At 44.4% G+C, this 18,690-nt stretch overlaps 1 protein-coding gene across 1 annotated transcript in view; it reads right to left on the bottom strand.

Annotated features, from left to right (window-relative positions):
- LOC115152867 (protein TANC2-like) overlaps window positions 1-18,690 on the bottom strand; it is a 411,487-nt gene that overhangs the window by 198,165 nt on the left and 194,632 nt on the right. Inside the window, exon 5 of the mRNA XM_029697757.1 lies at window positions 12,115-12,294. Within this exon, the coding sequence (XP_029553617.1) occupies window positions 12,115-12,294 (180 nt within the window). The remainder of the gene's footprint in view (window positions 1-12,114; window positions 12,295-18,690) is intronic.

Below are 18,690 nucleotides of genomic sequence, written 5' to 3'. Positions count from 1 at the left end.
AAGATGTGATACGCTTTATAGTTGTGTGGTAAAATATTTGTTATTTTGATTGATACTGGGTTTACGCTACACTTGTATGAAAGAACAAACATTGTGTAACTACGGTCACTTGAGTTCCCTGAAGTTCTTTACCGGGCTGGACTCTTTTTAGGCCCGAGGTACAGGACATTTCTGGAGGAACCAGAGCTCATTATTTGTTATATTGTTATGTGTGTGTGTGATCATTTATGTTGGTAATACAACCCATGCAAAAGAATACAGTTGTTTTGTAAGTTCTTTCCAATGTTTTAAGGGTTTATGAAAAGTGTATTTCCATCCTGACTTTTACACGAGTCCTTTGTATTGGTGTAGACTTGACGGACCAGATGGGACTCATTCCCTCCCAAACCAAAAGGAGAAACCTACCTGGCACCCCTATAAACGATAACCTCTAGTCAAAACCGTTACAAGACGTTCAGGAGTGTGTAACAATGGTGACAGGTGTGCGCCATAACGAGCAGCCTGGTGATCTAGAGGCTGGAGAGCGAGCACACGTGACAGTTAGCCATTTTATGTGTATCAACTCCTGAGCCGTTCCAGACACACAGCACAGTGGACTAGCAGCAGTGGTGGGAGACATCAAAGAACACAACAGCAGTGGAATGGAATCAATGCTGAGGGTTTGAGGCCCAAACAGACAGGTCATGACTGTCTACTCCACTATAGTTAAAGGATGTTGCTGCCTAGTGTTCAGAACCCACCACCAGAGAGAACAGACAGGTCAGGATGTTGCTGTCTGCTGCCCAGTGTTCAGAACCACCAGAGAGAACAGACAGGTCAGGATGTGGCTGTCTGCTGCCCAGTGTTCAGAATCACCAGAGAGAACAGACAGGTCAGGATGTTGCTGTCTGCTGCCCAGTGTTCAGAACCACCAGAGAGAACAGACAGGTCAGGATGTTGCTGTCTGCTGCCCAGTGTTCAGAACCACCAGAGAGAACAGACAGGTCAGGATGTTGCTGTTTGCTGCCCAGTGTTCAGAACCACCAGAGAGAACAGACAGGTCAGGATGTTGCTGTCTGCTTCCCAGTGTTCAGAACCACCAAAGAGAACAGACAGGTCAGGATGTTGCTGTCTGCTGCCCAGTGTTCAGAACCACCAGAGAGAACAGACAGGTCAGGATGTTGCTGTTTGCTGCCCAGTGTTCAGAACCACCAGAGAGAACAGACAGGTCAGGATGTTGCTGTCTGCTTCCCAGTGTTCAGAACCACCAAAGAGAACAGACAGGTGTCATGATGTTGGCCTGTGGGTAAGGTTTATGACCCCCCCATAAATACCCTTCTCCCTTCCCCTCTCTCTCTGACCCTACTGAAGGACTTGAATAGCCTGTGTTAAATATAGAGAGTCTGGGAACATCAAACAAATGGGGAAAAGGAACCATCTTTTGATAATAAAACCAGTTGGAAATATGCTTGATAACGTAATGAGTATGTATGTCAGTTCATTGTTATCTGAGACATTATGATTGATGACAGGACGACATAAACTGTACCTGAGAAAGTATACACCCTCTAGTTATCAGAGTCACATGGAATTGTTATGCAATTGAAATGTTTGATATTGAAATTGTTTGTAATTTTAGCTTCCAAATGAGAGAATTGGGTTTTCATAAGGAAAGGGCCCTGCCCGATCAGTGGCCAACCCTGTGAAGAGACATGGGGTTATAAACGATGAAACACCTCCTTCCCTCCTCTCCACTATATAAGTCTTTGACGAAAAGACATTCACGTGTTCCAGTACGTGAGGACTGCAGCCTCTACGTTAGAAGGACAGACACATATCAAGAACAGAACTAAGCCAACCTCGGCGTGAGCTATGGTATGAACTGGTATGAACTTTGAGCTTATTCACTACAGAAGTGATACTTCCTAGCCGTTGAGTTAACGCTGCTAACGTGGGCTAGGAAAGGACGGACGACGGATCCAGTCTAACAACCAGACGAAGATACCACCACCATTGACATTCTTCCACTACACAACAGGAAGATCTGTTGGCCAACCCGGCCAGCATCTACGACCAATCTACCGAAGCGCAGCTCAGAGTAAATATTTATTGCATTTTCCTTTTCCAAATGGGCGGTAATTTAGAATGCATAAGATAATGTATTTACGATAGCATAGCTGCTGTTTCTTTGTTCCTAAGTCTTCCCGCCCTTTCATTCAGGCCCAACCCCCCTTTCCTTTGTGTAACCAGCTTTCATACAGGTTCCGTTCACCAGGGGTGAATTCTGTATGACATTGTATTCTGTGTATTTGTAATTCTGTGTGATTAGTTAGGTATTTAGTAAATAAATAATTAAACCCAATTTTACAGTGCCTTCTCCACTGTTAGCCCAGAGTATACTCTGCTTCCTAAGAATTTAACATTGTTCAATGATCCGAAAAGGGTCTGAACAGACATTTATGGCGCCCCCTGAGAGGACTCTAAAACTAAGACGCACGTTGGGTCAATGTGTAGACATAATGGAGCCCCCGTGATAGGAATCTAAAATAGGATGAAGCTTTCATTTTGATTCAGCCTATATAAAATTGAAAAGCAGATTACATAATATACCAAGTTGATTATATACATTATGGGAATTGTAGATAGGAATTATTGGTGCGTGTGTGCTCTGGAGAATCGCCTCAGTGTTGTGCTCTGAGGTAGTCAGTGGGTAGCATACCCTATACAGTTCTGTATGAGGGCTGATAAAGCTATCTGATAAATAGCGCGTTTGGCCAAACGCTGGGCTATTTCTGCCTCGCGCGTTTCAGACGCGTGTTGGCTAGGTCATTATTAATTTCTCGAGCGAGGACAAAGACCCAGCCGATTGAAATTTAGGAGAGATTAGCTTGACCAGTTTATAAGTATCTCTCTGTCTGTCTCTCGCGTTTCGATGCGAGGAGACCACGGTGCATTTTGTTGTTTACCGCGAGTTCCGGTTAAAACATCGTCAAATATCGCCGAAAAGGGTTTGAACATAATACGTTATAAGTAAAACCTTTCCCTTGCCAAGGGAATCCTATGTGAGCATTTTTCAGGCATCAAGTAGCATTAGCTTGCTCGAGATGCTAAGCTAACAAAAGGGAAAACAGCCATTTTGTTTGTGCCACATTGTAATTCATCCGACTTGCGGAACGAAAGTCCTGCCCTGGGTACTTCCGTTGATTTCAACGTGTGCCAGCAGACTCCCCTATGAGAGTCACCAGTACTTTTCTTCAAATAATTAGTCAGGTGACACTCAAGTCGTTACTCATGATATCCAGACGGATATCGATGTCTTATTCAATTGAACTAATAAGTGAAATTGCCAGATTTACATTCTCAAGTGGATCTTTAAAAAAAAAAAAAATATCCAAATTGATGAGTTTTCTAAATGAGACATTGTAATCTTTTTTCCACATTAACCTAGATGAATAAACCTCTCAGGTTAATTAAAGTTTAAATCCCAAATAGCCTATACAGGTTTGATTTATCATTAAAATTGATCAATCAGTAAAATTTGGTTTTTGCAAAACCCATTCAGTAATCCAGTACTGACAGAAGTCCCGCCCCAGCGGGAATCCCATGTGGCTTCGGCCCAAGGAAGAAGTGTACCATAGTGGGAGGTGTTCCCAACATTTAGTCTACTGTTTACACTTATGATATCGAATCAATGGAGATTGTATGGATTATCATCTCATTCAATTTAATAAGTTAAATTGTTGAACAAACCTTAATGTTCTTGCAATCAAATGAGACACTTTTAAACTTCCCATATTAACCTGGATGAAGCAACCTCAGGTTAATTCAAGTTTAATACCCAGGTAGGATTAATCATTGGCATTGATTAATTCATTCAATTTGCTTTTGCAAATTCATTCACATCCAACTTCCACATTACTGGTACAGTACTGATGGTTCGTCAACATCTATAAATAGATTAAACTTGTCTTTGCAGCTTCCAATGAATTCCAAACCCAAACATTGAAAAAAAATAGGAACATTTTTCCTCTAAATTTTTCTAATAATGTGCAAGCTACCAAAGGAGGTGGTCACCACTCCTCCACTAATTAGTGAACCTCCACCCATAAAAGGATTGATCTCTGACCTCAGCAGCGATACCAACCCTAATTATGCCATTAGTGAAAAATCAGCCGAAATTGCGAACGCTGTCCAAAATCAACCATCAAACACAGGCTTTGTGACGGTTCTCTCCACTTTAGCACTTATGTATCGCCATCAAAGGTTGGCATCGATCCAATACCACAGTGCACAGCTGAAGCACGTGCAAGACATGGCTAACATGAGGGCACAGGTGGAGAGAACTGAGCAACTATTGACAAAAGCAGGAAATGAAAACATTCTGCTAGTCAAGGAACTGCGTTTGAAATCGGAACAATTAAAAGTAATTGCAAATACTTATGACGATGAACGAGCACAAGCTCTTCAACAAAATCATATGCTACAGGAACAACTCGATTTAGCCAAAACTAGATACGATGATGTCCACGCCAAACTAGATAAATCTGAAGAGTTATCTACAAACAGGAGCGCTCAACTTGACAACATGCATGCTGTTTTGTTGAATGTTACTCAAAATAACACGGTGCTCCTCAAAGCGCTGCAGACCAAAGACGATCAGTTAATGAACACAGTGACAAAGTTGGATGATAAATCAGCAGAACTTATTGAAGTCGCTGACCAATTGAATGATGAGAGAACTCAGGTGATGAGGATGGAAATATTGATTTCTAAGCAAGCAGAGGAAATCTCATCACTGAATCTCTCGCTCCGTACTCGAGACCTCTATCTGCAAACCATGACAGATAAGTTTGAGACCGAAAGGAGCAGGTGTGACACTCACGTGTCCAAAATTGGTACTCTAAGCGCTCAAGTGGACTCTGCAATGCAGCAGAAGACCACCCTTAGGTACCATCTGGAGAAAGTCCAGAATGGTCACGCTCTACAGCATGACTACCCATCCAAGCAACCGGAGTCCGGTACTCAAAGGAGTGAAGATGATAGGTTTCAGACATTGCCTCCATCATGTGTCCCTCAGTCTTCTCCTCTTGGCCATTCGGCACTGAGTAACATGGAGCCTCTTGGCCAACAAAGCCAAAGCTTGGCTTCTCCTCTTGGCCTGTCGGCCCCAATTTCTCCACAGGATGAGGCAAATCCTCTCCGCCCGCTTGGTGCGGAATACCTTGACAAACTCGTCAAGAATTTCCCCACCTTTGACCCCGTTCCAGGTCAGCCAAACGATACTGAGACGTTCCTAGCTGACATAGAGGACGTGTTGGGTGGCTACCCGAACGCTACGGGTTCTGACAGGGTTTACCTGTTGAAGCGAAAGTCGAATAGACACGTGACGAGGTTCATTCGCCTACAACAGCAACACGTGCTAAATGACTACGCTAAACTTGCCACAGCTTTGAAATTAGAATTCAGTGGTTCTGCGACTCGCAAACACGATAGCTCACTGGCTAACACGGTCAAACAAGCTCGGAACGAACACCCACAAGCTTTCTATCATAGGCTTCGTTCAGCTTACTTTGGCCTACTCACGGAAACAGGAATGGAAGAGCTGTTACCATTCAAACAAATGTTTCTGTCGAACATGTATCCCACCTTCATTACCTACTTGGGCCCTGCAGCCCACGTTGGCTTGCCTATCTTACAACTCAGAGAGCTTGCAAGCACAGCTTTTGAGGCATCAAAAGCTCGCAACGCTAAGAGCCCTGACCACTCAGTTTTGAAGTTTAACCAGGAGCACTCACTCCAGTTAGAGGGTGCATTATCAGGTATTGGAGCGTCGAGAGATGACGCACAACAACAGTTTCTACCACGAAACCATGATTCCAATAACCTCCGCGGTCGAAATAACTGTAAAGTACGTAGCCATCAACATGACTACCGCTACAATCGACCCGTTCGATACGTTCCTGCACCCAACCCACAAAAAGTGTCAGAGCACAAGGGTAACAAAGGGTTGAAGGACGATCAAAACGTAGACCAATGTTCTCCAGAAGTCCCACTATGGGAAGAACTTAAGCGAGAACAATTTGAGAAAAGGGTAAAAGATAAGTCACAAGGACTAGACGGGGAATTACCGGACACCAGGTCCGCAGACATTAACACCCATAGCAAGGACGTTAAAGTTCAAATTTCTCCCGCTCTCATTCAAGACCCTATCCAGGGCCCGCTTGATCAAGAAACAAGCCCCCGGGCTCTGTCTATAGACTCCGATACAAAAGTTGAAGGTAAAGGTCAAACGCTTAGTTAAAGCCAAGCCCACTCAAAATCGGAAAAGTCAATCTGCTTCCATCTTGAACAGACATGGCACATCACGTCGTTGCGAACGACCACTCCACTTTGTGGGGAATATGTCCACTAATCACGAATCTAAACGGCCATACCTGGAAACAGTCCTAGAGGACTGCTTAGCTTGTCATGCGCTAATTGATTCGGGTGCGACAATATCACTCATCTCTCAAACATTGTTTGATGATCTCAAAAGGGCTTTGAAGCCAACTAAACGTTGGTTAAAAGTGGAACGATGCGACACTACACTTCGAGGGGTCACTCAGACTACCTCGCCTCTCACATTGAGAGTCATGCTGAAACTACACTTCCAGGACGTATCGCTCGTTCACCCTGTGCATGTTACCAGCCTCGAAACTGTAACCCTGCTACTTGGAGCAGACTTGATGGATCGGTTACTCCCATTGATGGATTGGAAAACCAACCAGGTATGGTCACAGGCCACAGTGCCTTCTCCACTGACCACACTGTCTTCCCCTAACGCTAGCTGCAATGCAGTCATTCACGAGGGGTATCTGTCAAAAGCACCCATTGGGAAAAAGACGTTTAGAAACCTCTTGGTGCAGAATCCGATCCAAGGAGATATTACGATATCTCGACACATTCCATCAGCCAATCTGATTGACCATTCTTTTCATGATTTCGAGCCAGCTGTCTCTGTGAATGAGCAACTTCCCTCCTCCTTGCAGTCGTGCAATACGGTAGTTGAGATGAACTTCTCTTGCCCTTCGGACACTTCCACAAGCACTGCGGCCGTCTCAGCAAGAAAAACATTGATGCGCAGAGTACACTCTGCTTCCGATGATACACCTTCTGCTTTGTTGGGGACTGTCACCCCTTACAATGACACTAATGGCGTCAGTCCAGCAACGGACCCGATGACTCCCACTGGTGAAACACTTTGCGATATCACAGACCGATATCCTCGTCTCAGTTTGCAGGTACTGAAGAGGTTGCCACACGCGGACGCGGTGGTGACTGACAGACCTCGACAGCCACTGAGGGTGTTGAAGCACAAACACCAGGAGATTTGGTTGAAAGGTTACAGCCATTCTCATAATAACGCGGCCACTGACAACTCGTACATAGGGTCCGACCTTTTCGTTTGCGCCTCGGACACCAACACCACCCGCTGGTGGGGGGGTCCCGAGACACAAAGGGGGGGAATAGTAGCCCAGACCCATGATGAGCCTCATCGAGGCCGGTGGGGGGGTCGAGACTACGGACAACACCGTACGAGGCCGCCAGAGCATAAATCAAATCTAGTTGTAAACTCCCCTAGGAGAACAGTGAGGAGCAGACAGGCCCCTAGACGGGGATTATCTTAGAACACATCTAAGATAGTACTGAGGTGTACCACACTGGTCGTAAAGTAAGTCCAGTGGACTTGTCCACCTCCAAAACAAATGGCAACAATAATCATTCCTTGCCATGTGTAGGTTCAACTACAATACAACTAGTAATATGCTCCAATCATGTGTTCCAGTAGATAATATTTCAGAATAAATCGGTAGGACAACTGGACCCCTTGAATACCAGTACCAATACCACAGTCAGTCCAGCAACACTCAGTAAGAGGATTAGTAACCTCACAAGTTAAATTGCTATTGATAATAGCGACATAGGAGTCACTCAGAGTGCAACACGGGGAAGGGAATCTCTATTGCACTCTTCCAATGGTTAACACATGCCACTAATAAATAGAACCCTCCGTTCAGGAGAAAGGTTATTAGAAGTCATGTCCCATGATCACACCACGTATGACTGGTCCAATACTTAAAGAGTACTTCCGTCGTGAGGTTAGCTCCTCCGTGGATAACATAGCTATGAAATAGACTTCATACCTACCGCCACTACAATAGTGGAAGACACCGTGACTTGTAGAAAACTACTACAGACTCCCTTGACACCAGTTCTGACTGACCTCCAGGCATTGACCTGAAAATTACCTGACTACGTCAGACTCATTCTGAACAAGTTGTAATCTGCTAGGATACTTGGTTTTCTTCCCTTGACATGCGCGATTGTGTAAGCATAAACGCACATGCACAACGGAACATCCAATTAGGATTTATGCTAGGATCACTTAAGGGTCCAAGCAAAATACCAGCCTTAGTAAAGTTGAACATTTACTTCTAGGCCTTTGACTCTACAGCACTCACCAGTTTTCTAACCAGAAGTCCATAGGTCATCCTGTAGACTGCCCAAATCTAGTGCCTTACAGCTGTAGACTTATCATATAGTTGTCAACTTAGGATAGTACCCTAAGCGCCACCCCGCAAATTAGGAAAGCCCTAGATATGACATTAGACAATGCCATGATAGGGTCATTTTGCCAAGACCATGGACGTAGATAGAATACAGTCCAATTAGATGATTAAGGTGGCATAACTATTATGTTTTGTTTATGCTTTCATTAATTTTGTTTCATTTTCTTTGGCACATAGAAAGTGATAGAGCCATAAACAACTCCCCCATACAACCATCAGTTAGTGCCACAACGCCGCTCATTTGGGAGGAAATGTAATGATATATTTCATGAGTGTGTGTGCGTTGTTAACCTCTGCCTAAGTTACTGCCCAGATATTCCAGTCTGGACGACCAGACGACGGGTCCGGAACGGCGATCCCAATCCGGACATCCGCTGCCGAGTCATGGAACGGACATCTTCATTTGCAGAGACCCTAACCGGGTCGACCACCAGAGGGGGGACTGCAATAGCAACCACCAACTGGACATATGCTGCCCAGCCTTGGAGCGGACTTCTTCATTTGCAGACACCCTACCCGGGTCGACCGCCAGATGGGGACCACAACGATGATCCACAACCAGGACAACCCACGTTCATTTTAGCCGCTGCTAACGTGGGCTAGGAAAGGACGGACGACGGATCCAGTCTAACAACCAGACGAAGATACCACCACGTATCCATTACCACTACAGGAAGATCTGGTGGCCAACCCGGCCAGCATCTACGACCAATCTACCGAAGCGCAGCTCAGAGTAAATATTTATTGCATTTTCCTTTTCCAAATGGGCGGTAATTTAGAATGCATAAGATAATGTATTTACGATAGCATAGCTGCTGTTTCTTTGTTCCTAAATCTTCCCGCCCTTTCATTCAAGCCCAACCCCCCTTTCCTTTGTGTAACCAGCCATGATACAGGCTCCGTTCACCAGGACGTTTTCTGTATGACATTGTATTCTGTGTATATGTAATTCTGTGTGATTAGTTAGGTATTCAGTAAATAAATAATTAAACCCAATTTTGTATTGCTGATTCAACTTGTTAGCCAGGGTTCGTGAAGATAACCAAGAATTTACAACTTTCATGATGAGACTGAAAATAAGATAAGGTTTAATATTGACTGCTATCGATGTAAAATATTACTAAGTATTTTAAGAGTTTATTCGGAAGATAACAGCTCTATAAACGTTCTTCTGTGGTGCCCCGACGATCTAGTTAATTACATTTACATGATTAGCTTAATCAGGTAATATTAATTACAGAGAAATAATTTTATAAGTTAGCATGTCATATCACTTAATCCGGCATAGCCAAAGACACGACACAGGTCAGGATGTTGCTGTCTGCTGCCCAGTGTTCAGAACCACCAGAGAGAACAGACAGGTCAGGATGTTGCTGTCTGCTGCCCAGTGTTCAGAACCACCAGAGAGAACAGACAGGTCAGGATGCTTTTTTTAATAAAAAGTCAGGATACTTTTTTAAATAAAAAGTAACAATAAAATTGGACCCATGCCAAATCTCCTGAGGGGGAAAAGGTGTTGTGGTGCCCTGTTCACAACTGTCTTGGCGTGTTTGGACCATTATAGTTTGTTGATGATCTGGACACCAAGGAACTTGAAACTCTGGACCCGCTCCACTACAGCCCCATCGATGTTCACCACGCTATCATCCAGAAGGAGAGGTCAGTACAGGTGCATCAAAGCTGGGACCGAGAGACTAAAAAACAGCTTCTATCTCAACGCCATCAGACTGTTAAACAGCCATCACTAACACTGAGTGCACTATAAGTAGTAGTGCACTATAAAGGGAATAGGGTGCCATTTTGGATGAACACTTGGGCTCAGATGCCCATGCTGCCCATACTGTAACTTGGCACTGACAGGCGGTTTAAGGAGTGGCACTGGGTTGAATTCATTAAAGAGTGGGAAGAAGGCTGGGGTGCTCGAGACCATGCCCAATCTGTTCATTTTAATATTTATATTATTTTATTTTAACCTTTATTTAACTAGGCAAGCCAGTTAAGAACAAATTCTTATTTACAACGGCGGCCTACACCGGCCAAACATAATTATGACTATATTGCATTAACAAGGCAAATTAAAAATCATAAGTTGAATGACTATGCATTTATACACAATTACAGAGCTCACACCCAAACTGTGAGATAGACATGCAGAACTAAGGGAGAATGAGAACCGTGTCTGGGTCATTAATCAAGCTATTCTTTAACAACACTAACAACAGCGTTCCTCTATGAGACAACCATCATCAAGATAACGGCAAACACAATGAAGCTCCCAGAATTCCTTTTGATGCAAGCAGATGAAAGTGCTGTCAGTAAATTAGGCTGAATGTTCTGCACGAAAGAGGGAGGAAGAGAAAGAGAAAGATAGAGAGAGAGACCCAGGACAACAACAGAATTAGACCCAACCAAATCATGAGAAAACAAGAAGATAATTACTTGACACATTGGAAAGAATTTAGAGCAAACTAAAATGCTATTTGGCTCTAAACAGAGAGTACACAGTGGCAGAATACCCGACCAGTGTGACTGACCCAAAATTAGGGAAAGCTTTGACTCTGTAGAGACTGTAGTAAGCATAGCCTTGCTATTGAGAGAGGCCTGTTTCACTTGCTTTGGCAATGTAAACATATGTTTCCCATGCCAAAAAGCCCTTAAATTGAATTGACAGAAAGAGATTTGGCAGCAGAAGATTAGCTTGCTATGAAATCAAATTTTCAGGCCCCATTTCCTCTAATCCAACCCCACCTTTCCTGGCTCCTGTCACCAACAACACAAAGTCTTCTCCTCCAGCAGTAGCAAGCAGCAACCCCAGTGAAGATGACACAGTTTTTAACAGGCCCAGTATAGACAATTGAATCATTGTGTATGATGTACAACACATACAGCAGCGTATAGGAGAGCATTTCTATATTTAGACATTTTCACATAAAAAAAACAGACGACCGACCACAGATCATATCTGCCATTCCTGGCATCCCAGCCCAGCTATTAGGTAAGGCTGGAGTGATTCTTAGTGGGTCTTGACCTGGCATCCCAACCCAGCTATTAGGTAAGGCTGGAGTGATTCTTAGTGGGCCTTGACCTGGCATCCCAACCCAGCTATTAGGTAAGGCTGGAGTGATTCTTAGTGGGCCTTGACCTGGCATCCCAACCCAGCTATTAGGTAAGGCTGGAGTGATTCTTAGTGGGCCTTGACCTGGCATCCCAACCCAGCTATTAGGTAAGGCTGGAGTGATTCTTAGTGGGTCTTGACCTGGCATCCCAACCCAGCTATTAGGCAAGGCTGGAGTGATTCTTAGTCGGCCTTGACCTGGGAGGGCTGTGGTTGATCATTTATAGATTTTGTTGACCGGCATCAGTGATCATTGACATACGCATCCCACTTCACAGTTACCATCATGTAACTGGCTGTTTTGAATTTCCTCACACGACATTCCAACACGAATGAGTGATATTGGTTGGTTGGTTAATCAGCCCCACAGCTTGGCCTATGGGAGTTCTGTTGTGGGGGTGTTGCGTGTACCTGTGAGCTTCTTGGCCGGCTGCAGCCGGACGCTGATGGTCTGGTGTGTGAGCAGCGGGGAGGAGGGCAGGGAGAGTGACATGCCCTCCATGATGCGGATGTGCTGCATGCCGTCGGTCATAGACAGAGGCGGCAGGGCGTAGTCACCCTCAAAGGCACAGTCACTGTCTATACTGCCACCTGCAGGAGGAAGCAGAACCGTCAGCATAATAATAATGTATTCTACGCATATATTTCATAATTTACAACACTTATGTGAGTATAGTCATGGATGTTTAAGAACAGTTATTAGTGCCTTTGTTGTGCATTGTATTACATTCTGCATAACGTATAAGGCATTATACATGTGCTACTAGTGGCACTGTGAACAGGGTATTAATATGAAGTACTTTCTTCACTACATGTATGATTTCTTACAGTGTTCAGTGTAAATTAAAATGACTACGGAACCAAGAGCCATGGAGCGACCCATGTTGTGATGCTGCTGTGGTATTGACTGGGATCTGCCTGGCCTGACCCAGTAGAGACCACAGCTCTGAAGGCAGACATGACAGGATGCCTCCCTGTTTCTCTCAATAACAATATACCAGAAAGCCGACATCTCTCATTTACTGAACAAAATTACAAATGCAACTTACAAAGTGTTGGTCCCATGTTTCATGAGCTGAAATAAAAGATCCCAGAAATGTTCCATACGCACAAAAAACTTATTTAGGACAGCATTTCACCTTTGCCAAGATAATTCATCCACCTGATTAAACAGCATGAACATTACACAGGTTCACCTTGTGCTAGGGACAATAAAAGGCCACTCGAAAATGTGCAGTTTTGTCACGCAACACAATGCCACAGATGTCTCAAGTTTTGAAGGAGCGTGCAATTGGACTACTGACTGCATGATTGTCCACCGGAGCTGTTGCCAGATAATGTAGTGTTCATTTCTCTACCATAAGCCACCTCCAACATTGTTTTATAGAATTTGGTGATATGTCCAACTGGCCTGACAACCGCAGACCACGTGTAAACACGCCAGCCCAGGACCTCCACATCCGGCTTCTTCACCTGCGGGATCGTCTGAAACCAGCCACCCAGACAGCTAATGAAACTGTGGGTTTGCAAAACCGAATAATTTCTTAACAAACTTTCAGAAACCTTCTCAGGGAAGCTCACCATGGTCTTGACTTGACTACAGTTTGGCGTCGTAACCAACTTCAGTGGGCAAATGCTCACCTTCGATGGCCACTGGCAATGTGTGGGTGAGCAGCTTGGAGAAGTGTGGGCGAGCAGTTTGCCGATGTCAACGTTGTGAACAGAGTGCCCCATGGTGGCGGTGGGGTTATGGTATGGGCAGGCATATGCTACGTACAATGAACACAATTGCATTTTATCGATGGCAATTTGAATGCACAGAGATGCCGTGATGAGACCCTGAGGCCCATTGTCGTGCCATTCATCTGCCGCAATCACCTCATGTTTCAGCATGATCATCCATGGCCCCATGTCGCAAGGATCTGTACACAATTCCTGGAAGCTGAAAACGTCCCAGTTCTTCCATGGCCTACATACTCTCCAGACCTGCCACCCATTGACTGTGTTTGGGAAGTACTGGATCGACATGTACGACAGTGTGTTCCAGCTATTGCCAATATCCGCCATCGATAAGAGACATTACCGTGCAGCCGTATTCATCGACCTGGCCAAGGCTTTCCACTCTGTCAATCACCACATTCTTATCGGCAGACTCAACAGCCTTGGTTTCTCTAATGACTGCCACGCCTGGTTCACCAACTACTTCTCTGATAGAGTTCAGTGTGTCAAATCGGAGGGCCTGTTGTCCGGACCTCTGGCAGTCTCTATGTGGGTGCCACAGGGTTCAATTCTCGGGCCGACTCTCTTCTCTGTATACATCAATGATGTCGCTCTTGCTGCTGGTGATTCTCTGATCCACCTCTACGCAAACGACACCATTCTGTATACTTCTGGCCCATCTTTGGACACTGTGTTAACTAACCTCCAGACGAGCTTCAGTGCCATACAACTCTCCTTCCGTGGCCTCCAACTGCTCTTAAATGCAAGTAAAACTAAATGTATGCTCTTCAACCGATTGCTGCCCGCACCTGCCCACCCGTCCAGCATCACTACTCTGCACGGTTCTGACTTAGAATACGTGGACAACTACAAATACCTAGGTGTCTGGTTAGACTGTAAACTCTCCTTCTAGACTCACATTAAACATCTCCAATCCAAAATTAAATCTAGAATTGGCTTCCTATTTAGCAAAACAGCATCCTTCACTCATGCTGCCAAACATATCCTCGTAAAACTGACCCTCCTACCGATCCTCGACTTCGGCGATGTCATTTACAAAATAGCCTCCAACACTCTACTCAACAAACTGGATGCAGTCTATCACAGTGCCATCCGTTTTGTCACCAAAGCCCCATATACTACCCACCACTGCGACCTGTACGCTCTAGTTGGCTGGCCCTCGCTTCATAATCGTCGCCAAACCCAATGGCTCCAGGTCATCTACAAGTCTTTGCTAGGTAAAGCCCCACCTTATCTCAGCTCACTGGTCACCATAGCAGCACCCACCCATAGCAGGTATATCTCACTGGTCACCACCAAAGCCAATTCCTCCTTTGGCCGCCTTTCCTTCCAGTTCTCTGCTGCCAATGACTGGAACGAATTGCAAAAATCACTGAAGCTGGAGACTCATATCTCCGTCACTAGCTTTAAGCACCAACTGTCAGAGCAGCTCACAGATCACTGCACCTGTACATAGCCCATCTGTAAATAGCCCATCCAACTACCTCATCCCCATACTGTATTTATTTATTTATCTTGCTCCTTTGCACCCCAGTATCTCTTCTTGCACATTCATCTTCTTCACATCTATCACTCCAGTGTTTAATTGGTATATTGTAATTACTTTGCCACCATGGCCTATTTATTGCCTTACCTCCCTTATCTTACCTCATTTGCACACACTGTATATAGACTTTTTCTACTGTATTATTGCCTGCATGTTTGTTTATTCCATGTGTAACTCTGTGTTGTTTTTGTCGCACTGCTTTGCTTTATCTTGGCCAGTTCACAGTTGTAAATGAGAACTTGTTCTCAACTAGCCTACCTGGTTAAATAAATAAAAAATTAAATAAAAATATCCATCAACTTCACACAGCTATTGATAAGGAGTGGGACAACATTCCACAGACCACAATCAACAGCCTGATGAACTCTATGGGAAGGAGAAGTGTCGCGCTGCATGAGGCAACTGGTGGTCACACCAGATACTGACTGGTTTTCTGATCCACACCCCTACCTTTTTTTTAAGGAATCTGTGACCAACAGATGCATATCTGTATTACCAGTCATGTGAAATACATAGATTATGGCCTAATGAATTTATTTCAATTGACTGACTTCCTCATATGAACTGAAACTCAGTAAAATCTTTGAAATTGTTGAATGTTGCGTTTATATTTTTGTTCAATGTATAACAACAACCAATCAATTGCAGTCTACTGGTCGATCGCGGAGTGCTTGCCAGTTGACCGTGAGATGATTATACGTCTACTAAAATTCAGCCACACAAATCAATGCCTATAATCTCTTTCTGTATTAAATTTCAACAGTCCTTCATTCACAGCAATGTCTGAAAAGAGATGTGATTTACATAAAATATGACCAGTCCCTGCCCACTTATTGACATATGCCTAGTTAGCACGGTCAGCTGCCGCCCGCCAACTCCAAGTCAAGGTCACGGTGATGCCAAGCAGGTAGCTAGCTAGCTAACTTTGTAGCCAGATTCGTTCTTAAATTGTGTGGTCGACAGCAGCAATAATGAGTGAGGGGAAGGATACAAAAAAACAGAAAATGTATAATTTCCACAAGGAATGGGAGGAGGATTCTTTTTTCATCATGTCAAACTCAAAATGTGTGTGCCTCATCTGCTATAATAGCACCGCTATCCCAAATAAAACCCAGGAAAGAGATTTTCCAGCAAAAACTGAAGAAGAAAGGTACAAGAATTTAAAAAAATCTACTGGCAGCACAGCAGTCAATTTTCACAAGGCCTGTGACCAAAGGGAAGGTGGCAACCATAGTATCTAATCGTGTGAGTCGCGTTCTTGCTAAGCGTAAAAAGTTTTTCAAAGATGGGGAGAAGATTAAGGAAGCATTTATTGAGGCTGCAGACTCGCTGTTTGGGGATTTCAAGAATAAGACTGAAATTATGGCTGCCATCAATGAAGAAGTGAGGGAATAGCGGAGAACCTTGAGGATCAACTGAAGAAGGATGTTGACAGCTGCGAGTGTTATTCCCTCTAGTTTGTCGAGTACACAGATATGGTAGATGTGGCACAGTTATGCATTTTCATCAGAATGGTATTGGACAACATGAGTACAAAGGAGGAACTACTCGCCATTTTGCCACTGAAAGGGTTTAGAAGAGGTGAAAATATTTTTCAAGCTTTTATGGAGTTTGCTAACAAATTCCAACGGCCCTTTTGTAAGCTTGTCTCCATTACTGCCAATGGGGCACCCGCTATGGTAGGCGGCAGTGGGTTCATTGCATTGTGCAAACAAGATGATTCTTTCCCGGACTTTCTTAGTTATCACTGCGTAATTCATCAGCACGCTTTGTGCGGGAAGATGTTAAACATGAAAGAGGTGATGGATGATGCGATGAAGATTGTGAGTTCTATTCGAGTAAGAAGCCTACAGTGGAGGCTATTTCTCGCTCACTTAGAAGAGACTGAAGCAGAGCACACAGACCTGCTGCTGCACACGGATGTGCGGTGGCTGAGCCAAGGTACATTTTTCAGGAGATTCCGTGAGTTGTTGCCTGAAATCAAGGAGTTTCTCAAGGTCTCCAAACATGCAGAACATGCACAGCTAGAGGACACACAGTGGCTCCTGGATTTAGCTTTTCTCACTGACCTAACTTACATGCTTAATGAACTGAATGTAGAGCTGCAAGGAAAAGGCAAACATGCAATCGACATGATCAGCTCTGTGAACACTTTTAAATGCAAACTACAACTGCTCTCAAGAAAACTGCATTCAGAACTTGACAGTGCACGTTACGTGGAGCAAGTCCGGAGCATCTTATCTGAGTTTAACAGTCGTTTCACTGACTTTGATTCACTTGAGCCTATTGCCACTTATATGTGCTTTCGTTTGGCACAGACATAAATGTGGAAGTCATTGCCTCAAATGGGATCACTTTTTCAGTTGGACACAACTATAGCAGAAACAGAAATTCTCACCCTTCAAAATGACATTCATCTGAAATCCAGGGCAACCACTGAGATGAAGTAAGAGTTCTCGGAGCTACTCCTAGAGGATCCCCAAATAAGAAGATGTGCTCTCAACTTATCAGCCCTTTTTGGATCAACCTATCTCTGTGAGTCTGCATTTTCTCACATGAAGATAATAAAGTCCAAGTACAGCTCTACTATGACTGATGACCACCTTTGTGGCCTGCATGAGACTTGCAACACGCTGCTACAGCCCTGACTATGAAAAACTACTTGGCTCCACCCAATGCCAAAAGTCCCACTAAGGTAGGAAATGAAATGAGTTGCATTTATTTGTGGAAAACATGTTATTGGTACACATTATATTTGGGTATCAAATAGGCATCATAGAGGCAGGTCCATACTCAGTGGTGTGTTGCGTTTCATACATTTTGTTGGTTGGTTTAGATTTAGAGACTGGTAGATCTCATCAGGCTGGCAAATGAAAAAGCAGATTTCACGTCAAAGAAGGTTGAGCACACCTGGTGTATAACATCAAAGATATGTAGCTAGAATAGAGATCAACCATTATCCAAAGACAACCAAACCATAGGGGAGCTCAATTCCTGAAAGAACACAGGAGCAATCACTAAACCACAGCAACACCTCCCTCCAAATATCACAAGTTCTGTTTGCCAGTTTTTTTTACATTTTTAATTCTCACATTTCCTAGCACACTAACACTTCTGTATAACACTCTGTACAGCCATTTTGTCTGTCCATACAGAACCACATCCAAGCCCAGCCCAGACGGCCCTGTCCCACCGAACAGACAGAGCTGTGAAACCAACTGGCCAACACCTTCGAGTAAAATCAGATAGCATAGCAGATACCAGAGACCAGGAGCCATTAACAGACTCTCCCCAGTAGTCCCCATAGAGTGTTGTGTGTGTGTGTGTGTGTGTGTGTGTGTGTGTGTGTGTGTGTGTGTGTGTGTGTGTGTGTGTGTGTGTGTGTGTGTGTGTGTGATATAGACAGACACAGCCAGGGACTGCTTACACCATCACACTATCACACACACACACCACACAAACACACACATGCCACACACACCATCTGACACCGTACCCCCTGGCTCTGTGGTTTCAGCTCTGCCTGAGAGACTCCATCTATGTACTGTAGCAGCAGCAGCAGCAGTGGCCACATCCCTCAGTCAGTCTGTCTGTCTGCAAGGAGGGTGTGAATGAAGACCAGAGGGGAATTCAAGAGAAGCTGCCTGGAAAGCTTTACATGTCTGAGAGCCAAGAGAAGTTTGGTGTGAGCCAATGGTCTG

The sequence above is a fragment of the Salmo trutta genome, chromosome 18, assembly GCF_901001165.1.
Source record: "Salmo trutta chromosome 18, fSalTru1.1, whole genome shotgun sequence".
NCBI classification, from domain to species: Eukaryota; Metazoa; Chordata; class Actinopteri; order Salmoniformes; family Salmonidae; genus Salmo; species Salmo trutta.
Note: the sequence above shows the minus strand (reverse complement) of the source record. Positions and strands in the feature narration are given on the sequence as shown.